The following is a 24964-nucleotide window of genomic DNA, read 5'->3' on the forward strand; positions in this document are numbered from 1 at the left end:
GGCAATAGTTATATTTAAACTTCATCTTATTTCCTATTTTTAGTTTCCTTAAGTGTTTACTTAATATATTTAAATGTCAGTAATCATTTTGATTGTGTAATTCATGTACATTGTACAACATTGAAGATGTCAAGGAATATAATATAGTATAAAGTCTTATCCATTTTTCTGTCTACAGCTGGAAAATATTTCATGTATTTTTTCAGAGATTCTAATGTAAGTGTGTGTTTCTGAAGTATACTGTATTCTATGCCTCCACTCTGCCTTTTTTCACAGCTCCTTGCAATTGTTTTTTCAAAGATTTATTTATTTACACATATAAAAACTGGAGTACAGGCCAGAATTGTGATGGTGAAAGAATTCACCAGAAACAGAGTGGAGAGCAGAACAAGCAAATGTACTGAAATATATTGCTGAGGGGAGCAGCGGATGGGTCAGGAGATGTCTGCATATAGGTCACCTCCATAGCTGAGCTGCAAATAGCTTCATAGTGCTGTGTTTTAACCCACTGTGCCACATGGAGGGCCCTGCAATTGATTTATATCAGGTCAAAGCATGTGACTTACTCTAGGTGACTAAAAAGGACCTTAGAAAGCACCTAACCTAGCAGATTTGTTTTTCAGTGGAGTAAATACTTAAATTCCAAAGATAATATTAACTAGTTAGGGTTCTATTTTGGTGTGAATTGATTTTCCATTGATGTACTTAATGGTCTTTTTTAAAATCAGGCAGTTTTAGGTTCATAGAAAAGTCAAGCTAGGAAGATAAGAGTTTTCTCTACTCCCACACATGCACAGCCTCTCCCCTACTTTTCTATACCCCATTTGTTAGTTGATGAGTATTCATCGACATACCATTAGCAACCAAAGTCTGTATTTCCCTGTACCTATCACATTTTCATTTTCTTGATAGTTGGTTTTTAATATTTTTTAAATTTCAAATCTTGGTTTATCTTCAGGTTTATGATACCTACATTTGTTACATTTCAGATGTTGTTTAAATTTAGTTGGAATCTAGAAATACTATTTTACTTGCGTTGGTGTCATATTGAATCTTAATATCATCCTCACCATTTTTGTCAGATACCTCTGCGACGTAAGGTAGAGTTTGACCATTCTCATAGTTTTTTTTATTTTGCATGCATCCTTTGGTGGTTTGAGATATACTAATTTTTTACTTTCTGTCAGATGAGTGTGCATCTCATATATTTGAGTGTGGACTCTTTTCTCACCTAACTCCTTGAAGTGTTGCTTTATAAAGCTGAACACCAGAGACTTTGCTTTCTTGAGCAGTTGATAAATATAATTTATTTCCTTTATACTGCAGAAATGCATTACCACAGGGAAGATCATAATTTAAATCTATTGACATGAGACCACTTGATGCACCATTTGGTCTATATAATAAAAAGAAACAATATCTCATATATAGCTGTTAATGTAAATTACATTTTGCATTTTTGTGTGAGCTGTGATTAACAGTTGTTACTGTATATGGTGATAAGGATATGTTTTAGTATTTTTTTCATCTCTACTCTCAAACATACATACTCATCTTAGTACTACAGCTATGTACCAATTTTAGTAGCTAAAAACAGCTGCTTAATTTTTCTAGTGCAATGCAAGGAATTCAAACATTGTGAATTCATGTGTATGTCTTCTATGCATGTATATGTGTATAACTTTCTATTTTATATGTTAGTCCTTTGTAGTCATTTGCTTGAGAATGCGGTTTAATAAACTTGGTACAGATGGAATATGCCAAAGAAAAAAAACTAAAGTCATCTTAACTATTTGGTACATAATGGGTAGTTTAAGAAAATAACTGCTCACGCATCTTTATTTGGGCCTGGACCTTTCTAGGATGGGAATCCTTGCTGCCCCTCAGTGGAACATGGAGAAATGTGAGGGTCTTAATCATCTTAAATGAAAACAAAAGTCTATTTTTTTTCTTTTTCAGTCAATGCAGGGGATTTGTGGCTAACTTAATTTCCAAATCCCTCTTGATGTATCTCATTTATTAAACAGAGATGAGCACTAGAAAACAATTTATTCTGATATTAAACATACACTAGTGGTTAGAGCCAGTTTTTAAAAATTACAGGGAAAGATAGTTCTTCAGTTTTCCTCTTGACTGAATGAATTGAGGGGCTGCTGTCTTTTATAGAGGGAGATCATAATTTTTTACTCTTAAGTCACTAATATCACCAACATTACAACCGTTTAAAAAGGTCTTTTTTTTTTTTTTTCTATTAGGGATGAAGATGATATCAATGATGTGACTTCCATGGCAGGAGTCAATCTCAATGAAGAAAATGCCTGCATCCTAGCAACAAACTCTAAATTGGTTGGCACACTTGTTCAGTCATGTAAAGATGAACCATTTCTTTTCATTGGAGCTCTACAAAAGAAAATTTTAGACATTGGTAAGTGCATATTTAGTATTATTGACTTCATAGTACTGTTGTTCTAGGAAAAATACTATTACAAAAGATAGCTTGGATTGGATTTGTTGGAATTCAAAAGCTTATATAGGCTAGAAATAATGAAGATTTTGTGAGTCTAGAGAACAACATATTTTGAAACTATTAACATAACTTGAATTATATATACCCCATGCAAAGGTTTAAAAAATAGAAGTTAATATTTTTTCACATTTCTTAGTGAGAGAATAGTGGTGTATATACTCCTTTCTTGGTTGGCCTTTAGGCGTGCATATGTACAAATGTATACTAGGTTACAAGTTTGTATTAAGATTCTCTCTAGGCCAAGGAGTAATTATTAGGTCGCTTAGTATATGAAAGGAAATGAAAGAGAGCATGCCAGTTTTATTATAGAGCCAAATAGACTTTTTGTTTTTGTTTAATACCAAATTTGAATACTATGAAAGGCTATAATCTCCCAAATTAACTAGAAAAAGATGCAGATAGGTTACATATGAGTTATCTCATATCTTCATTTTAGATCCTACAACTTATTGGGGGCCACTACTAGTGAATTTTTAGTGATTTTAGGAATCTTTATGTTTGTATTGAAAACCTAATACAACAGTGTGTGCATTTCTGATTTTTTATATACCTATGCTATTTTAAGAACTGCAAGGAGTATACTTATTATATGTGTTAAGTCTACCTCAAAAGAAGCAAATGTTTGATCTTTTATATGCTATGCAAATGAACCTTTTTAAAAAGTCTCAAATTTGAGGGTTTTATCTTTATCATGAAGAAAAATTAGAATTTAAAAATGATCCAAAAGGATAGAAATTTAGAATAGCTGGTTATAAAATATTTGTTTAATTTCCCTCCTTTCTTCTCTTCTTCCTTCTTATTCTTCCATTTTCTTTTTTTCATATGTATTTAGTACTGTATAGAAACTAAGCACTTATAACAACCTCTGAAAGCTAGGAAAATTTACTGGTATTTTAATTCCTTGTAGCTATATAATTATGTATGGCTTTGCTAGAGTAGAAGCAGATATGTAGCTTTATCAATTCTTGCTCTCTCCCCCCGCCCCCCAATTTGTTTCTAGCTTTATTTAAAAGTTTAGCACTGAAAGAACAGTCTGGATCATTTAGAGCAAGGGTCAGCAGTTTTCCACAAAGGGGCACATTTGCCACATAGTAAGCCATACAATCTCTGTTGCACCAACTCAACTATGCTGTTCTGTCACCAAAGAAGCTATCAACAAAATATAAATAAATAGGCAAGGCTATAGTCCCATCAATCTTTATTTATCAAAATAAATAAAGTTTAGGAGGCTTTCCTGATGGTTAAAGCACAGCACTGTAAAGCTATCTGCAGCCACTGCAGCAGGAGTTAAATCCCCAGCCATGGTGGTTGCCACATGGAGCAGTAGAACTATCCTGTCTCACCCACTGCTTCCCTCAATAGATATGCCTGTTCTGCTCCCTACTCTGTCTCTGGTGAATCCTCTCACTGACCTCTCTCCCCCGCCCCGCCACCCCACACCTCTGGCCTGTACTCAGTTCTTATATGCATAAATAAATAACTCTTTTAAAAATAGTTCATTTACACAGCCATATACCAGAGACATTTTGTGGGGGTGGAGTGGGGAATGGGATCAAAAATAAGGGGGTGGGGGAGGGAAGTGCACAGGATTATGGTGATGGCACACGTGTGACTTGGTGATGGGAAACCCGTGGGGATTACAATTGAGATGGAAAAAAAAATGTACAAAATGATGTAAAAATAAACTGTTATAAAATAAAATAAATAGAAAAAAATAGTTCATTTACTAAAATAAAGTTTAATAAAGGCTAGATAATTTGCTAAACTCTGCTTTCAAGGACAATTTTAAGGACAATTATTTATCAGTTCTTAATCATAAAATACAAACTTGTCACTTAACGTGATGGAAAACTGCCAAATATCTTATTTCTGTTTTTACCTAAGCTTAACAAAAATTCCAAAACTACAGAATGAATGAAATTACATATTTCTAGGAATTTTTTCATAGTACAATTCCATCTTTATAGACCAGGTCAGAACCAAGACCATTCTTTTATTAGAAATGATAACTTTATGCAAAGAATTTGTTTGGAAGAAAAATTTCCTGTTGAATTGTGTAAGGCAATTAAACATGATGATATTGTTGCTTTTTTTTTGCTATTTACCTAAATTAAATTATGCAGACACTGTAAAGTCACCTAACAAGTTGCAAGCACCCACTGGATTCATTAATGTATTAAATTGGTTTTGTTAAAAAACAAAATGGTTTTATTTAAAAGTGGAAATATTTTTTATAGTATTTAATTTTATAACTTTGTTATGTCTTATCAGTTCAGTGGAAGATATTAGAAACTAAACCCCTAGAATTGTTTGTAAATCCCTATACTTGTTTATTTCTAATATCTTAAAAATGGGTACTTTCCTTTTATTATAAGATGAATTCTTGTTTTAACAATTTTCCCCACACACTAATTCTATTTAAATGCTTGTTTTCTTTAATTTAAGCATGTTATCCCCTACCTATTCTGTTTTCTGGTAATTGTAATTATTGGGTGGTTTTGAAATTGTGTTATCCCTTCTCTAGAAGGCCCCCAATATTTGTTTATGCTAACAGTACTTTAGGCTTTGTATTGTTCTTTTCCTGCTTAATCTGAAATTGAAAATGAATTCAGTTTTACTACAAAATAACTCATGCTATTTTGAAGGTTTGACTTAGGAGAAGCTGGCTAATTTTATATACATACATATATATACATGCATGCATACATACATATATACATACATAGAAGTATAGGATTTCCTTCTCAGAAGTTTTTTTTAAAACAGATTTATTTATTTATGCACACAAGAACTATGATACAGGCCAGAGGTATTGAGGGGTGGGGGGAAAGGATTCGCCAGAGACAGAGTAAGGAACAGAACAGGTAGAGAGACTGAAATTCACTGTTGAGGGGAGCAGTGGGCAGGAGAGCAAAGGTCTGCTGCACTGTGTGGGTCACCTCTCTGGCTGGGGTGCAGTGGCTACTGATAGCTTCGTAGTGCTTTGATTTAATCCCTTGTGCCACCAGAGAGGGGCCCCTTCTCAGGTGTTTTAACTTATTGCACCCACCATGCTCTAACACCCTAGTCCATTGTGCTGCCCCCTCCCCACCTTTCTATACTCCTCCCCCGCGGATAATTTTTATTTTTCTTCCTATATGGTTTACTCTAACCTTCATTATGAATTGAAATACAATATTTACTACATAGTGATGTCAAAGAATACATAAAAGATTTGTTGGTGTTTAATCAAAGGTTATCATCTTCAAAATGTCTATTTACATACATATGTTAAAAGCAAATACAATGGTACCATTAACATGTCATTTAAATTAAATGTCCTAATTGCTGCTATTATTAGATTTAGGTCTTATTGATACAGGTGGTTTCACTGTTCTGGAGAGTTGCTGTTTAAATACTGATAAGGTTGATTTATAAATGAGCTTCTGTCTTTGGGTATAAGGTCCTGTTTGTTTTACTGAAACTTTCTTCCTAGTCGAAGAAAATAGAAAAGAGGGTTAGTTTATTTATGGAAAGAGATATAGCAAAAGGGATGTCATTACAATAGATAATATGAATTAACAAAGCTTAGAACCCCATTTCAACTTGCAAATTGATTACAAGGTTAATTTATCAGAACATGAGTTAATGCAAAATAAGAATGAGCGGTAGTAGACAAAAGAACATAGGCATGTCTTGTAGGGATTAGCAGAAACTCACAATCTAAATTCATTGAAATAAATGTCATAAATTGTTAACAGTGTCAAACAGGGCAAATTGTAATTTTCTATTTTTTTTTTCATTACTAAAATGAACAGAATACAGCACTAATTTCTGCAGTTACCATTTTTCTCCCTGAATACTAGACTTGATTTGTGTTCTTATTAACTTTGTCCTATAAATGACCTTGCAAGGAGAATGATTCTAGAGGCTAAGTGAAACAATGTCTATATTTTCTGAGGCTTCAGGCTAGGTTTTATTAATATAATGTCTAAGATCTTTGAAGTTGTGACTTTACCAGGAAAATCATAATCTCCAAACCTTTATTCATAATGGGTATGACTTCCAGGGGGAACAGAATACCTGCTGTGCTAATTATTTCAATTATCAGCAACTACTAAAACATGTAATGGATTTTCTCTGCTTTCCACAGGTAAAAAGCATGACATTACGGAACTTAACTCTGATGCTGTGAACTTGATCTCTCATGCAACACAGGAGCGATTACGAGGCCTTCTAGAAAAACTGACTACAGTAGCTCAGCATCGAATGACAACTTATAAGGTAAAGGAAATCATTAAGCAATTACAAACTCTGGTCTCTCCTCTTTGTCACATTAAAGGTAGTCTTTTGATGCAAATTCATATGTTCATTATTTTCTTAAAGAAAGCTGTGGCTACTTGTATTTCATATTGCTTTGTCTAGATATGCTTATGACAAATAAAATTCAAATAGTTTAAAATGGCATCCAAAGTTTCTATATCAATGTATTTTGAAATATACATCTATTCAGTCTGAGACTTAAAGTCTTTGGTTGGTATTGAAAGGATTTGTTAGAATGGAATATTGGCTAGTTCTGTTTTCTTCAATAATCTGTCCTCTAACATTCCTGTTCCTTTTAATAGGTACAGTGATTGTGTTGATTGCTGATACAGATGCCATACATTACTACACTGACTGCTTTTACTAAAATTAGATTTAAAAAAATAGCTTCTTTTGTCCCTGGTGTGTAGAAATCGCTTGTTATCATTGAGAGGAAAGCATTTGATTTAAGTTACTAGAATTATGGTTTTGGAGAAGTATATTTATTGTTAGGGTGATTAGGGGTGAAAAAGATAAAATTTTCCCTCTACATCAAAAAAATCTTTGATAGCTAGGTTTTATACAAATGGTTTGTGGGTAATATGAAAGAGTGAGTAAGTTTGCAAGAAAAATACTTGTTATGATAACCCAACCATGCACCAAATGAATCAGGGAAATACCAGCTTTCATATCACTCTTAAGTTCCCTGGAGGAATCTCCCTATTTCTCTCCTTTTAGAACTTTGGAAGAACTATTTTTAGTTGGTGAGGTTCTCTGTTGCATAAATCTTTGTAAGAACTTGCTGGACAGAAAAATACTAGATCAACAAGAGAAAAAGCTATAGATAAATAAAACAAATAATATTGGTGTTTCTTTTTGTGTGTTTCTAGAATTTGTCCGCTTCTGGGTTATCTTATTTCTTGGCATGCTATTATTCTATTATCCTCTTACAGTTTTTAAATTTCTATATGGTCACTAATAATGATACTACTATAATTTCACATTTTAGTTCCTTCAAGTATTAAGTTATTGAGCGCTAATCTTTTTCATGTAGGCATTTATTGCTATAAATTTCCCTCTGAGCACTGCTTGCACTGTATTCTACAACTTTTGGTATGTTGTGGGATTTTTTTCGTTCATAATTTCCTTAATTGACTAGGTGTAGATTTTCCAGTTTTCTTCCTATTATTCATTTCTAACTGCATTCTATAGAGGAGAAGACATTTTTTATGATGTAGTCATCTTAAACTTATGATAATAATATTTGTCATACTAATAAAATAGAACTTAGTTCTGCTATTTTACTATTTTTCTGAGTAACAGCTTTATTGTTTTGATTCCCTTCATACACTCACACACCCACATGATATACTTTGTGGCTTGCAGTTAACTTCCAAAATTGTAATACTATTGTTTGAATTTATATTATGATACTTACCTTCAATTTTATGACCCAGAGAAAGCAATTCTCTTTCTTTTTTTCCTACTTACAGTTACTTTATAATGTAAGGGGAGGTAAAAGGCCCAGTGGAACATGGTAGAAGATTTTGGGACACTGGTGGTGGCAGGATGTGAATGTATACATTCGTAGACATTTGAACTTATAATCCTTGAGCAGATACAAAGATGTAAACCTACTTTACCTCAATTAACATAATACAGAGTAGGGGAGGGATAAAAATTGTTTTTCAAACCTGGAATCTCCCTTTCAAACTGTTGTTTCAGAGATACATGAGTACATGGATTATAGTGGGTAGTTTCTATACAAAACTTTATAGGTGTGGTTTGATATGAAATAGACTTTTTTGAAATAATGTTAATTATTATTGAGTGCCAGAGTATCCAAACCCAAAAATGGTAAAGGTAAAATATTTCAAACCACTTGTTATTATGTTTATACTTTTATGGTTGGCCTATAATGTATTCTTTATTCTTTTATTTTTTTTAACTTTAAAAGAACCAGAATTCTTTTTTTGTCTTAAACATAAAGTAAAATAAATAGCACTAATATAGTCCTTTTTTTGTAATACAGTGTAATACTCTTTTGATCTAGGTAAATGCCAACAACAAAAATTTAATTTAAAAAGAATCTTGGGCATCTGAATCAGCCATAAGCATGGAATAAAACAGTAATGGATGCTGTGCCCATGATTTCCAAGCCAAGCACTGAATTTTGAACCAAAGGTTTTAAAACATTGTTTCCTACTATATATGCTCCCTCAGTCGCCTTCCTTTAGGTTGGATGTCTAATTTATTGAGATGAGTAGATGCTGGGATATTTTAAGTACTAATTAGGAAGATCACTTTCCCCTGTCTCTCTTTGCAAAAGCATGCATTCACTCATATAAAGAGGCCAGATAGGTGGACATTATCAGATGAAGAAAAGTACAAAATACCTAAATTGGAAAGCAGCATTTTATACCTTAGACTATCAGAACAAATGGAGTAATGTAAATTTTAACATTTTATAGAACAATTAAGATACACCATTATGCTTCTCTGTGTGGCTCTCACTTATAAATTGTTTGCTTAATTACTCTGACTATAATTTCTACCCAACTTCACAGCCTAAGGGAATCCTCAATACAGTTTAGGATTTTATTGTTTGCCATTTTATCTTATGTTTTATTTTGATGCAAGTTGTATTCACTTGTCATGGATAGACCATACCAACAACATTAACAACAATACACACACACACACACACACACACGCGCGCAGAAATTCAGGGTGGGGAGATGATGTACTAGAGACAGAATGGGTAGCAGAACAGGTGGATTGACTGAAATAAAATGCTGAGGAGAGCAGCAGGAGAAAAAGGAGCATTTGTTTCACAATGTGGGTTAGCTCCCTGCCCCCAGATTGAACTCATGCTGCAGTGGCTACACTTCATAGTGTTGAGACTTAACCTCTTACACCACCAAGGAAGGCCCTTTTTTGGTTTACTTTTCAGTGAGATATTTGTTTTTTGTCTTTCAAAGGCTTAAGACTGAATTAAATTTTATTAAGGTATTTTGATAATAACTAAAAAGATTTGGGATATAGGTAAAAGACATACTCTTACTTTCTACTTCCTATTCTTAGAATCTGCTTGACTTAATTCCTTTTTTTTTTTTTTCACTCTCTTGAGTGAGACTTACTAGGAAAGCTCTTTGAAATGTAAATGCTTAATCTCGTGCAGATTTTAAGAATAATTAAAGTACTTTTTGTTAAGTCTGTTTAACAAAAATAAAAAATATTATCTTATAAAAATATAATTCCCTACGTATGTTGGTGTTATTGTCTCTATCAGATTTATAACAATACCTAATATAGGATGTGTTGCCTAAGATTATCATAAGACTTTTTTCCCTAGGCAAGTGAAAATTACATACTGTCTAGTGATACCAAGTCACAACTCAAATTTCTTGAAAAGCTGGATCAGTTGGAGAAACAGAGAAAGGATTTAGAAGAACGAGAAATGTTACTGAAGGCAGCCAAGGTAAGGTCCTGTGTGATTTACAGATGAACATGGCCTGGCAAGGACAAAATTAGCTTTATCATTAGTTACTGTCATGGGTATTTTAGGCTTTTGTATTTTTTCTGAAGGATTTCTTAAAAAGAAATCATGAATAAAATCCCTCACACCTAGAATTATGTGGCTATTAGTAGCTTTTAGTTTTATTAATTTAATGAGACATAATCTTTTGTCGTCTTATTCTCAATTTCTCTTCGCCTTGCGGCATAACTGCCACCACCAACACACTACCTCTGTTCAGACACAAGTAAAAATGTTTCATAAAATTTTCAAGGTCTTTTTGGATTTGATTTGATATGTGCCAAATTGAAGTTGAAAGGGGAAAACTAGAAAGTGCAATATAGATTGAAAGGTTATGAGTAATGTTAGGAGTAATTAAGATTATATGCAACAAAATATAGGATGGGAAGTAGAGAGTGTAAAAGAGAACAGGTGAATCTATTATTTATGTCCTTTCTTCCTTACTTAAATGTTTACCCGGACTGTTAGTACCAGGTAGAGTGAAAGCTAACTCCACTACATTTTGTAACTCCATTGTTGCTTTGTGGGCCTAGTTTTAAAGGTTGGATACTAGTCTTAATTATTTTTTAAGCACCTTAGTTTTCATTTCTAATGTTCTTAGACATTAGAACAGTCTCCGCTTTAGATTATTTGTTCCTAATTACTTACCAATTATCTTTTTTTTTTTAAAGATTTATTTATTCATTCATACAGAACTGGGGTACAGGCCAGAGATGCGGAGGGTGAGAGGATCCAAGGACAGAGTGGGGAGCAGAACAGGCCGACTGTGGAAGTACACTGCTGAGGGGAGCAGCGGGCGGGTCAGAAGAGGTCTGCCGCACCATGTGCATCTCCTCCAGGGCAGGCAGGGATCGAACTCATGCTGAAGTGGCTTAAGCTTCTCAATGCTGCGTTTTAACCCGCTGCACCACCAGGGAGGGCTCACTTACCAATTATCTTTTAAAAAACTGGTTTATTTTGAAATTATTGCATACTTACTGAAAAACCACACAAAAATCTCTTATATACTTTTTCCGGTTTCCCCCATTTTTAACATTTTACTGAATTTGGTCCATTACTACTTTCTCTATATATGCATGCCTGCATGAACACATTTTCATTATTCTTGTTTCTTTAATTCTTTTCTCCTTTCTGTCAATTCAGAGGGGTTTTTTTGTATATTCACAAACTTCGCAATATATCATTTGTTTATTTTTAACTGGGTACATTGTACTTTATCGATGGTACAGGACAAGGTGCTCTTTAAGCCCCTTTCCTTCTCCAGTTAGTTTTCATTGGAAAAATCCTGAGGAAATACCAGTATTTATTCCTCATCATCTCCACACATCAATTTCAGTATCCATTGATGATGTCTGCTTTGAATCAGCCATCTCTGAAGACTGTCAAGTAGTAATTTTCATTAAGATTGATGAAGTAGGCCCTCCCTGGTTGCGCAGTTGGTTAAAGCACAGTACTAAGAAGCTAAAGCCACTTTCGCATGAGTTCAATCCCCGCCTGCCCCGGAGGTGACCACATGGCGTGGCAGACCTCTCCTGACCCGCCCGCTGCTTCCCTCAGCAGTGTACTTTGTCGATCTGCCTGTTCTGCTCCCCGCTGTGTCTCTGGTGAATCTTCTCATCGCCCCCTCATCTCTGGCCTGTACCCCAGTGTATATGCATAAATAAATAAATCTTTAAAAAAAAAAAAAAGACTGATGAAGTACACTGCTGAGGGGAACATCGAAGGGGTCAGGAGAGATCTGCCATGCCATGTGGATCACTTCCAGGGCCGGGGATTGAACTCACACTGAAGCGGCTGCAACCAGCTTGCAGTGCTGTGTTCTAACACATTGCACCAATAGGGAGGGCCCCCATTACTAGATTTTTATGCTTATGTTTCTTTTGAGTAGGAAGATCCAGTTAACATATCTATCCTTTACTCATATTTCTATCATTCGCTGAATATCTATTTACTTTTGACACAAAAGAGTCCAGGCCCAGATTTTATTCTTCCTTCCCCAGCCCTGGAATCAGCCTTTTCTTCAAGGAAATCTCTTCTAGTTGAGAATATCCAGAAACTAAGATTAGAGCATACAGTATGCTCATTTTAGTCAAGGGCCAATATGTAGGCCCTTTTAATGGACAGAGCTAGAAAATACATTTATAGTGTGTGTGTATGTATACATATGTGCATGTGTACACACATACATCTGTAACTATTTATCTCTATGTATATTATAAAAACATCAGTTTATATGGATGCATCTAATTCTGATCAATGTCTTAGAATATTTTCTAGCCATAATCTTCCCATTTTTATAAATACATTCTCCATAATTGAAACTTGGCTCTCACTAACCTCAGTATATTTACATTTTTCCCTCAGTTTATGTATTTGATTTTTGTAACTGATCTCCTGGCCTTGTCAGCCCTCTTCTGTCTGCTGCTACTTTTTCCCTGTCCTCATTTCATCGTCCTTATAATTGGCCTCCTTGTTCACTGACTTATTCTTTGTTGAGTCTGCCCAATCATGCGTTCATGGCCATTAGTCTACATCTTCATGTGCCCTAACCCCCCCCAGAAGAATGTGGGGACACCACAACCTTACCAACTTTACACTGTCCCACATTTTAGCCCCTATGCTGACACTGCCTTCATTGGGAAAGGCAGATAGGATAGGAAGATGGTCTTACCTTGAGCCCTTAAGTATTGCAAGCAAGCATGCTTCCACTGTAATGGTGTGACTTATTGGTATTTTACCTCCACTTATCATGCTGTAAATAAAGTCATAAACTATTAAATAGTTATTATTAGGTACAAATACGTGTTCTTCCTCTTTCTTGACTTTTCCTACTTTGCTAGACTTCTAAATATTGGGGTGTCCCAAGTGTTAATATTAGGCTTTCTTTTCTGTCTATATTCCCTCTTAAATTTATATTTCCAATTCAGTCTTCATTTGGAACTCTGGACTCAGCTAACTGCCTACCTAAAATCACTCAGTTCAGTAGGCACCTTAAATTTAATGTATCCTAAAGAACTTCTGATTTTTTCTCCTCTCTCAAAATTACATACTTTTTATGTTTTCCTAACTCAGTGACACCATTACTCACCTAAGTGATCAAACTAAAAAACTTGGGAATCATTTTTAACACTTTTACTCTCTTCTTTACCCACATTTAGTTCAAATTCTATTTTATTTCCAAAATGTTCTCATTTTCTTATGATGTTATTTTTACTACTTTTGTCTTTCACTTTTTATAATGCCTTTGACTGATTAATCTCCTTTTCCTTCTACAGCCATATCTCAAATCTATTGTCAGAATAATGTTTTCTTCACAAATTATGATGTCTCTGTTGCTTAAAAGCCTTCAGTGGCTTCCCCTTGCACTTAAAACGTCTTACTAAAATTTAAAAGGGCACCTATTCTCTGCTCCAGTCACACTGACCTTTCTTTGTGCTTAACTTTTGTCCCTCCTCATAATGTCAGATGATTAGACATCTAAAACTAAACATTGAGTTTGCTTCCCCTAAATCTGCTCCAACTTTTGCACCCTCCTAGTTACTTCATCCAGAATTCTAGGAGTCATTCTTGATTTCTTTCGTTATATCCTCTGTCTCAAACATCAATAAATACGACTCTACCTACGAATTGTATTTCAAATCTAATTATGTATCATCCTCTAATTTGCTATGATCCTGCTCCCTGCTGCCTTCATGTCTTTCCTAGTCTTCTGTTTGCCACAGTTATTTTAGAAAAGTCTCACAATTGCTCTGTGTGCCTGTTCGCTATGTGCCTGTGCCTCCAGTCTTAGATCCCTATAAGTACATCTTTTACATAATAGCCAGAATGATCTTTCCAAGGTGTCATATCAGTTGTATCTCATTCCTGTGCTTCAGCCCCTCTAGTGGTTTATTATCATATAGCTAAATTAAATCCCAACACCTTGTGTTGGCCAGTAAGGCAGCACATAGTATCCAACCTTATTTCCAACTTTTCCTTTGTATTACAGCTACATGGGTTTTCTTTCCTTAAGTATGCCAAGTTTGTTCCCATTTTAAGGTTTTGGCAATTCCTGTGTCTTGTGTTTGAATTGTTCTTCTCCCAGATCTTAGCATGGCTACCACCTTCTTGTCATTTAGATTTTCCTCAAATGTTACTCCTCACAGATGTCTTACTTCTATCCTATGGAAGCACCCCCATCAGTAATTATGTTTTCTCCCCAGCCTGAATGTTTGATATATCACAAGTATGTTTAATTTTTATAAATTTTTTCTTCTCTTCTTAAAATTTAACTAACTTAAAATTAAAAACAGAGACTTTTGTGTAATTTTCTTTATTTAAAACAGTGATAGACTAGACTTTGTACTATACATAGTCAATAGATATTGGTTGACTAAGACTTAATACCCAGATACTCTCATTTTATATTGACACAAAAAATTAGATGCACACACGTAATCTACGTATATGCATATTTTTTTGTAGAATCATTCTTTGCTAATGTTAGAGGTGAAAATAACAAGAATTTTTCTTAGTTTGGGTTGAAGTGAGGTTGTTTTAGTAGATTGGGAACAAAAATGAAGGAAAAATTTAACTAATGCCAGGAGTTTTTATAAGTATTTGAGGAGCTTAAAAATTAGAAAAAAGTCTTAAGTATGAAAATTTTCCTGCATTTTTCTTTAACAGATACTGATAAATTAGTAAAAAGCATCATGTAAACTTAGTAAATAGAAAAATATTTTTAACATTATTAGCTGTCTGTAGTTAAATGATGCTACATCTCATAGAACAGATATTTAAATTTAAAGGGAGTTAAATAACTTATTAGAATAAGAAAAAGGTACCTGTCCCAAGCATACTTTTCACTGGGCAGATGTTCATAGTTATCAGAAATAGAAGTTCCTGCCTTCGTTGCAGCATAGAATTATATGTACAAGGTAGCTCTCTTCTTATACCAATGCTGTAAAATTGTACATCTTTTGGAATATTAAACTGAATCAGTGTGAAAAGTGACGTTCAGTAAACATTTACTAAATACTTGTGTATAGCATTCTATTAAGCTCTATAGGGGGCCAAGGATGTGTAAGATAGATACTTTAAGTGAAAACATTGGAATGTATTTCTGACTCAGTTTTTTAAAATTACCCTTTTGAAGAAAGATTGGTTCAGGGTTAGTTGGGTCTTGATTTTAATGGTTCTTGAAATGCCATGGTTTTTCAAAATGTCTCTACCTGAAGATTGTCATTGTTGTTTCGATAATTTGAGCTAATAATTATCATTTTCTTTTCCATCATCCATACTATTTGTTTTTCAGTTTTTAGTGTTCCAAGAACAACATCATGCCTCAACTGGACCTGACTGACAATGTTAGCATCATTTTCAGTATAAGCTTCCTCCAGGCTAAAACTGCAGCAGCCAGCCCAGATGATGAGCGGGGGAGGGGAGGATATGAGGGAGAGTACACCAGACTGGATTGAGGCATTTTCCCCTGGAGCTAAGGTTTTCAATCACAAGAGAAGATTGTCATTTATTAAATATTTAACGGCAACTATGGTGTTTAGATGCTAGTAATTTCTATTAAAATGTTCTTTCCTTTTGATAGAGCCGCTCCAATAAAGAAGATCCAGAACAGCTGAGATTAAAGCAGAAAGCCAAAGAGGTAGGACTTTCAAGTTACCCTGCTTGTCTTTGTGTTTGAGGGAAGGTTGGCAGCCCTCTCCTGGCAATTAGGTCAGGGTTTATTTTGCTGTTGCATACCATTTGCAGAAGCCTTGGGGAAGGACAGGAACTGCTGAAGGCAAGGGCAGTACTTCAAATGAGGTCAATGAGTTATGTGCTCTCTTTTTAAAATTTATTTTCAAGGGTTAGGCCTGTCTAGAAATGGTTCTTTGTAAACTGCATCAGTGTACTTGGAGGAATATAATATGGGATTAAAAAAAAAAAAAAAGAAAAAACTTTTGAGATTTAGCATCTGGGACTGTACAATAGGCTACATTTTTCCAGGGTAATTGTTCGTTTTGTAAATCTGATACTGCTTATAATTCTTTGGCTGGGAGGCGGTACTGGGATTTAGTTTTAAATGGAAAACGCCTCTGGCTTTTAATTTTCTGGGCCCAGCAGTTTTCTGTTCTGGAATGGAGCCCTTGTTTCACACAGTTCATGTTTAGCTGCAGGGGTTTTAGTTTATAGCTTAGACTGGTTAAGCTTTTACTCCCAGAGGCCTCTGCATAGCAACTGTAGAAATCAACAAATAAGTTCATTTATGTCTGCAGCCTCCTCTCAGTAGCTGACTTTTTACATTTCCCAATATCCATTTCCTGACTTTTCTAGCCCCAGAGAAAAAAAGCTCCACTAATTGGAGCTTATTTTAATTGAGCCTTAATATTGGATCTCACTGGAGTTGCCCCCAGAGCTGCTAAGAACAGAAGGAAATGAAAGTACCTAAGGTTGAAGATGTAATGTGTGTATGGGTGTGTGTGAGTATAAGTGAGTGTGTGAATGAAATTTTTCACTTGACCTACAGATTCTTTCCCTGCTGAATCAATCATCAAGCCTGTTCACATTTCTGATTAAGGATCTGACAGCAGACGATAATAAAGACAATTGAGGTGTGAGACGTGTGATATGGAGCTGAAGAAATTGGTTTCTATAGTTACTTGACTGATTTCATGCAATTTTTAAGAATCTTTGTGCTAAATAAGAGTGATTTCCTGAGCAACCTTTTTCCTTAACTGTGCCTCTTGAACTATAAAATTTGTTGTTGCTTAACATTGCTGCACTCAGTTCCTACGTGCCAGCAACAGCAGGTTATTTATGAATGTTTTAAAGGCCCTTATTGTTTGGATTAATGTAGGAGCTGAGGCAAAACAAATGGAAATCTAGTAAGAGTCTTAACAATCATTGTGGTGTGTTTTCACTAAAATAAAGAGGGTAAATACATAACTCTGAATCGGAGGGGTTTCTAGTTTGGGATAGGATACTTGGAAAGAGAAAACAAAAGGGATTGAAATCAGAAGCATTTTATTTCAATAATAGGAAAAAATGCCTCATGTTCATTTCTTGACAATGGAACATATATCTAAAAATATTATTTAAAAAGTGAATATGAGAAATGTACCTAGTTTGATGGTAGATTACCTGGGGATGGACAAATGTTACTGCTCTATATCATGGGTATTCTTTGTTTTAATTAAAGATTAATTACATGATTATTTTACTTGTATCTAATTGCATCTACTTTCTTAAAAATATGTATCACAGAGCTTCCCCATTTTTCCTTAAGAGTTCTTATCCCGACTGTTCTTTATAAACTGTCATATGTATCTAGATCATAGATTATTTTTCCTTTTAGGTTTGTGTGGGATGCTTTTGTTTCCTTGGGTTTTCTTTTAAAATTGTTTTTAGTTATTTCCTAAGGGATGAATGGAAGGACAGGATTTTTCAAAGAAAATTGTAAGAGTAAATGTGAAGAAAAGAAACGACCTGTTTTTCGGAGAACAGGTGGTAGCAAAGCTGTTTCTTTTTCACTCCCTGTGCCTCCATTTATTTTTTTCCCTAGCAAGAAAAGGACTCGAATTTCCTTCCAAAATATTTTGAAAGTTTTCTATATGTTGCATGTCCTAAGCCCTCTTTGAATAAACAAGAAATATAATTCCCCCCAGCTCCAAAATCATTTATAAATAATGTAAATGTTTGAGAAAAGGTAAAGTATTGCCATTTTTTGGCATTCCTAGCCCCATAGATTTCTAGTAACTTTAATTTTTTTTTTAAGATTTATTTATTTATTCATGGGCCCTCCCTGGTGGCGCAGCGGGTTTTAAAGCACAGCACTAAGAAGCTAAAGCCACTTCACATGAGTTTGATCCCTGCCTGCCACCGGAGGTAACCACCTGGCGTGGTAGACCTCTCCTGACCCACCCGCTGCTCCCCTCAGCGGTATACTTTGTCGATCTGCCTGTTCTGCTCCCCACTCTGTCTCTGGTGAATCCTCTCACCCACTGCACCTCTGGCCTGTAGCCCAATTCTGTAAGCATAAATAAATAAATCTTTTTTTTTCAAAGATTTATTTATTTATTCAGTTCTGTAAGCATAAAATCTTTTTTTTTTTAAAGATTTATTTATTTACTCATACAGAACTGGGGTACAGGCCAGAGGTGCAGAGGGTGAGAGGATTCACGAGAGACAGAGTGGGGAGCGCAGATCAACGAAGTACACTGCTGAGGGGAGCAGCGGGTGGGTCAGGAGAGGTCTGTGACGCCATGTAGATCAGCTCCCTGACCCGCCAGGGATCGAACTCTTGCTGCAGTGGCTTCGGAGAGCTTCATAATGCAATGCTTTAATCCATCACGCCACCAAGGAGAGCGCAATTTTAATGCTTTCAGGGGGTCTAGTTAAATATTGCACACAGGATACCACAATTTATTTCATTGCACAAATCATTAATCCTATCTTAATATAGAATGGAATTTTTTGGAATGGTGATTTATAAGGTCATCATTTGTGATATGCTAATTGTTATCACACTGGTATAAACTACAAAGCTCTGGTTTGTATATTTTTGGTAATTGGTTCTCTGGGAAATTATCTTTATTCACTTGTGAAAATTAGCACCAACTTCTGACAGTTCCTGGACTTAGAATTGCTTTGCTTTGCTTTTCCACATAACTAACAACCTACCAAGCTGGTCGTTGGAAAGTCTAATGATATTGTCATATTAATGTAGAACTCTAATGAACTATTTAGAGAAGTTGTAGGCTTTATTGATGCTTTGAAATGTTTTCACAGTAGTATTTGTCATATAAATATTAAATCACAAGTTGAGTCCCCTTTGTACGTAACTTATAATACCTGTTTCTTTTCACCTGTTAGGGCCTGAAGTTTTGCCCTTAAGTTTTCCTCTCTCTGCTATAGTTTTAGAGGCTATTTATTTCTCTTTTGCATCTTAGGTATAAATTATGTTTAATTGGAAAGGTTTTTTTTATAACCGTGTATCATAATTTTCCATTCTTCTAATTTTATCATTCTTATTTGTGACATTCTCAGTTTTTTCTTTCTTTTTTTTGGTAAGATTTATTTATTTATGCATACAAAACTGGAGTACAGGCCAGAGGTGCACTGGCGGTAAGAGGATTCACCAGGGACAGAGTGGGAAGCAGAACAAGCTGACTGATGAAGTACACTGCTGAGGGGAGCAGCAGGTGGGGTCAGGAGAGGTCTGCTGCACCATATGAATCACCTCTCGGGTAGGGGATCGAACTTATGCTGAAATGGCTTTAGTTTCTTAGTACTGTGCTTTAACCCACTGTGCCACCAAGGAGGGCCCTCATTTTTTTCTTTTTTAAGTTTTCTTTTTGATTTGCCTCCAGCCTAATCTCAACACATTGAAATAGCTCTGGTTCCTTTTCTTATTGACCTGACAGATTGTCTTTGTATTTGAAAATCTTATTTTTGTTTAGTTAAAATATCTGGATATTCCTGTAAATCAAACATAAAAATTTCAATTTTAGGGCTATCTGTTCCCCCTTTTTTGGTTGACAGTGTGGGAAAACATAAACATTCTCACCATGTTTTAACATCATATTTTAAATACTAAGACTTTTAAACTCTGATTTTTTTTCTGGATACTTTCCTAGATACTTTTCCTAAAATGTAAGTACTGACATTCTTCCATTTCATCGTCTAAAATAAAAATAAATTTTTTTCTAAAATAAATTTCTAATTGCCAAATTCTAACTTCAAACAGGTAGGCACATCTTTGTTTAATGCAGCTGCAGACTTGTCTGAAATTTATACTGTGTGTCCTAGATTACCATCTATCCTTCAGTGTTTTCCTTTCTTACCACATCACCTAGAATTCTGCAGAGCAAGCCATCTGAGTTTAGCATACAAACATCCTGATTTCTTAAACATTTGTTGTATATATTGTAACCCTTACTTCCTTCTGAATATGTTCTTTCTACTTTAGAAAATGTGAGTTTGGTTATCTATACAAAGTGAGACAAAGAATTCATTTGTTTAAATAATTCCTTGCATTCTCACTTTAATTTTTTATCAGACATAGAAGGATGAAAAAGGAATGCAAAGCATGTACCTGTTGGCATATTAAATTCTCAGTGCAACCTGTAGAAACTGGGCCAAAGAACAAATATTAAATGATGAAAATGCATAACAGAAAATGTGTACCCTGCAGTAGTTAGGATTTTTGTTTATAGAAGATGTAGGATATAAAAATATAAGTAGCATAATTATTTATAAATCATTCTACAAGAAAAAATACTGAATCATAAGGTTCATATTTAAGTAATACACTGTTTTAGCGCAAAAATTGAAAAAGATGGATTCAGTGAAATGTGATAGTTAAAACTAACTCGTAAATTACAGCAGTTTTATTTAAATTTTGTGGTTGGTCTGCATGAGCCAAAATTCATGGAACAATGGAAAATGAAACTCATCACTAAAAACATAGCTAACAGTCACATAAATGCAGTATGGAGAAGATATTCTGAAAATGACAAGTTATAATCAACTTGTATAATGTAGCAGAGAAACAGATGCAGATATTTCAAAGCATCAATAGTCTTGGACGAGTAATTTTCAAACTTTGTTGTGTATGAGAATTATGTAGGCTTATTAAAAGTACAGATCGCTAGGTTTATCATATACTAGTTCTGGATAAGGGCTGAGGATTTGCTTTTCCATCAAATTTCAGGTAACTCTGCTACTGCTGTTGCTAATTCTGCTGAAGAAAAAAAGGGGGGTTCTTTAAAATCCATCGCTATTATATTCTTATTGACTTACTGGTCTTAGAAGGTTAAACAAATACTGTGATTTGGGACTTGAGAATTGGCATCTTGAACTAGCCTTTATAGTTGAATTACCATTTAACTACCATTCAGTAAGTTCTCTCTTAGCACTAGGAAAGCTATACTAAAGTTTTGTTTTGTTTTGATATTTTCACAAAGGATCTTTATTGGTTATAGCTCTTGATTGGGTATTAAAAGGATGTGCATTTGGTTTAGAGCTTCATCAGAAGGTTAATTTTGCCCTAGTGTTACAGTATAGGATCTTTGTGTCCTGAGAGAGCCAGAAAAGGGCATCTTATAAAAGAAATAGCATTGATCTAGAAGTCAGTAGTTAATCCTGGATTAATCCTGCCATTACCTAGATCAAACTTTGGGGAAGTTACTTTACCACTTTAAACTTACCTCATTTTCCTTGTATTTAAAGTGAATGCAACAATATATGTTGTGCCTATGTAAAACTGCTCTTAATTTACAGTAAGGTGCGATATAAGTGCAGATACCAGTAACTTAAAATCATTACCTGTAGAAACATTTAAGATAGGTACTATCAAGCTCTTAAACTTAAGTTTGAGATTGACAATAGATTTTTGTTGTTGTTATATGTTTGTTCCCTTCCAGAGGACTAGAAAATATATGGGGGCAGAAAAGACACATGGAAGAAAATCTAGGGGCAGAGGGGAGTTCTGTAATCTATTATGAATATAGCACAATATATTTGCACATAATCAAGAATCTTATTTAAAGGAGAAAGTGTCTATTTAGATTCTAGCTTTCTCAGGCATTAATATCATCAGAAATAGCCTTAGTTGTTAGGAAAAAAAAAATCAGAACTATACTTGTTGATTTGGTGAAATACCTTCTTTTTTAAAAGATTTATTTATTTATGCATACAAGAACTAGGGTACAGGCCAGAGGTGCAGGGGTTGAAGGCAAGTGGATTCAGAGACAGAGTGGGGAACAGAATAGGCAGATTGACTGAAATACACTGCTGAGGGGAGCAGAAGAGTTCTGCTGCGCCATGTGGCCTAGAGTCAAATTCATGGTGCAGTGACTGTAGAGAGCTTCATTGTACTGTGCTTTAACCCCCTGAAATACCATCTTAATAATTGTTTTTAAGGACTTGAAAAGGATCCTGTATTTCTCTTATGGTATCCTTGAATTTTGGATTCCTTTTGTTCATGAATCATCTGTTAATTGATTTATAGGTTTAATAGGGTGGGGGTGTGTTTTGTATATTATTTATGATTTCACTTTGCTTACATCAGTAAATTGCATTAATTCAGAAGTTACGATAAACATTGTTGAGAATTTTAGAATTTTAACAATTTTTTCAAAGCATAGCTAAAATTCTATTAAAATTTTTACTATTAAAGGTTAATTAGTCAGTGTTAGGGTTTTATTGTTTTCTATGTGTACCCTTACCTTTATTGTGAAATCTACACAGGATATTATTCTTAACTCTTTTTTAGAATTAATTCTGTATTCAAAGTCTGATAACATATTTCATTCTCTTCTTTAGTTTCTTTTAAACATTCCTATTTAGGCATAAACTGTTATTGTCACTAGTGTGTTTATTGTCTTGCACAAATAAGCCTTGGAAAGACATTAGCCTTTCAACTTTTTCCTTTGTTTTATTTCTTGCCACTTTCCAGAAGTCTATAATAAAACCTAATGATATCACATAATATTTTGGATGATAGCATTTGTATTTTTTCTATATCTTGCCTTAAGCATGAAAAAAAATGTATTTGTGGATTTCCTACACTGTCAATGTAAATTACCGAAGTGTTTTAGTCCTCTTCTTCAATATGTACCCTCATCAGTAGAGAGAAGGTTATATGACTTGGCTTATTCATTCTTCATCTAACTCATCTCATTTGCCTACTCTTTGTATTTGTTTTTATTTTTATCAGTGTCTTTATTCATGAGTTACATGATTAGCATCAAGAAGTACCTCTAATTGAACTTTGCCTTTGAGAGTTTGTATGATCTTTAAGGTAATCTATTAATGTGCTTTGAATCTTAAAGGCAGCACCAATATAATTGAACTTAAAAATGAACATACGTGGGCCCTCCCTGGTGGCACAGCGGGTTAAAGCACTGCACAAAGAAGCTTAAGCCACTTCTGCATGAGTTAGATTCCCGCCTGCCTCCGGAGGAGACCACATGGCATGGCAGACCTCTCCTGACCCACCCGCTGCTCCCCTCAGCAGTGTACTTCGTCGATCTGCCTGTTCTACACCCCACTCTGTCTCTGGTGAATCCTCTCACCCTCCGCATCTCTTGCCTGTACCCCAGTTCTGTATGAATAAATAAATCTTTAAAAAAAAAAAAAGAACATACTACATGAGTACCAAAAACCAAAGGTAAAATAACCTTCAATTTTTGTTGCTTTGTTTCTCTACAGGGCACTGACTTGAATTTTACAGGATCTCACTGATATGGAGAAATTGTGATAAGGGAAGTCAGGGCTTCTGCCTTTAACAGCCATAAAGGAAGGGGCAAGGGTACTCTTTCTTAAAAGAAGTACCCTTAGTCTTAGATACCCTTAGTATCTCTTAGTCTTTTTGAAGCCAAATGCTTTTTTAGTTGGTAGGTTACACACAGCCTAAATTTTATGAGACAAAGGCTTGTTGCAATATAATGTAACAGAAACCTGCTGTCAGAATTCTACTTAAACTTCTCATGAGTTGAGATGGAGTAAAATTATTCCCACTGAATATAAATATAGAACCTGGACAAAAGATATAGAGAAGATTTTTGAGAGCTTCAAATGTAAACAGTAAAATTGGGTAAAGGACAGCAAGAGAATAAGAGAATTCAGAATACCATTGAACCAGTGAAGAGGTTGCCATTCTTCTACCACCCACCACATTCTTCTCAGACACATTCATCCCTAGCCAGGGACACAGTCATATCAAGTGTATGGCAAAAGTGGAATAACCTTTCCAACTAGAACAAAAAGAGGACTGAAAATTACAAGGAAATTTGGAGAAAGGGAAGAACTCAGAATAGCCATCCTTAATCATAAACTCCTAGGTCCACTCTTAACCTATTTATTTGTCACATGTAAATCTGATTCTAGTCAGCATTCCAAAATTAATATCTTGTAGATTTGCACATTCTGGATTAAGTATGATAAAAGCTGTATAACAAAACAATACTAACATAGCTAAGTTATGTTTGAAACTTTCAGGTTTTGCCATTATGGAATACAAGTAGATCAGTGGTTTTTATTTACAGTTGAGAAATTGTGATTGTTGAAAAGTTTGGCAAAGAAAACAGTGTTGAGTTGTCTCTACCTACTTATTACAGTAACCTTTATAAACTTTCCTAACCTTTTACAGGCTCACCATCATTAGTAAAAAGAGAATGAAGTACATATTTCCTGTTATTCTAGTAACTATAATATAGTAACATGTTAGTAATTTATAAATAAAATAGTTATACCCTCTTGGTATGACCCTGAGAGTTAAATGTGTGAATTTTTAATAAAATGCTTTTTAAATTATGTATATAGTTGAACTCTTCCCTTTCATGTACAAGCGTTCTTTTTTTTTTTTTTTAAAGATTTGTTTATGCATACAAGAGCATAATACAGGTCAGAGGTGCAGGGCGTGGGCGTGAGAAGATTCACCAGAGACAGAGTGGGAAGCAAAACCGGTGGATCTATTGAAATACATTGCTGAGGGGAGCAACAGGCAAAACAGGAGAGGGCTGCTGCACCATCCTAGTACGGGATCAAACTGTTGCTGTAGTGGCTGGGAATTGCTTCATAGTGTTGAGATTTAGCCACTTATGCCACCAGGGAAACCCAAAATGTTCTTTAGTTTTACA

At 34.7% G+C, this 24964-nt stretch overlaps 1 protein-coding gene across 2 annotated transcripts in view; it reads left to right on the plus strand.

Moving 5' to 3' along the window:
- Positions 1-24964, plus strand: part of TAF4B (TAF4b RNA polymerase II, TATA box binding protein (TBP)-associated factor, 105kDa) — a 98465-nt gene that overhangs the window by 49937 nt on the left and 23564 nt on the right. The window contains exons 10-13 of one of the 2 annotated variants that reach the window (XM_004683801.2): positions 2256-2425; positions 6660-6790; positions 10164-10289; positions 15928-15984. In XM_004683801.2, the coding sequence (XP_004683858.1) occupies positions 2256-2425; positions 6660-6790; positions 10164-10289; positions 15928-15984 (484 nt within the window). The remainder of the gene's footprint in view (positions 1-2255; positions 2426-6659; positions 6791-10163; positions 10290-15927; positions 15985-24964) is intronic. The other variant, XM_012725753.1, reaches the window with a different exon arrangement.

This window comes from Condylura cristata, unplaced genomic scaffold (genome assembly GCF_000260355.1).
Source record: "Condylura cristata isolate star-nosed mole 26May11 unplaced genomic scaffold, ConCri1.0 scaffold00016, whole genome shotgun sequence".
Classification (NCBI taxonomy): domain Eukaryota; kingdom Metazoa; phylum Chordata; class Mammalia; order Eulipotyphla; family Talpidae; genus Condylura; species Condylura cristata.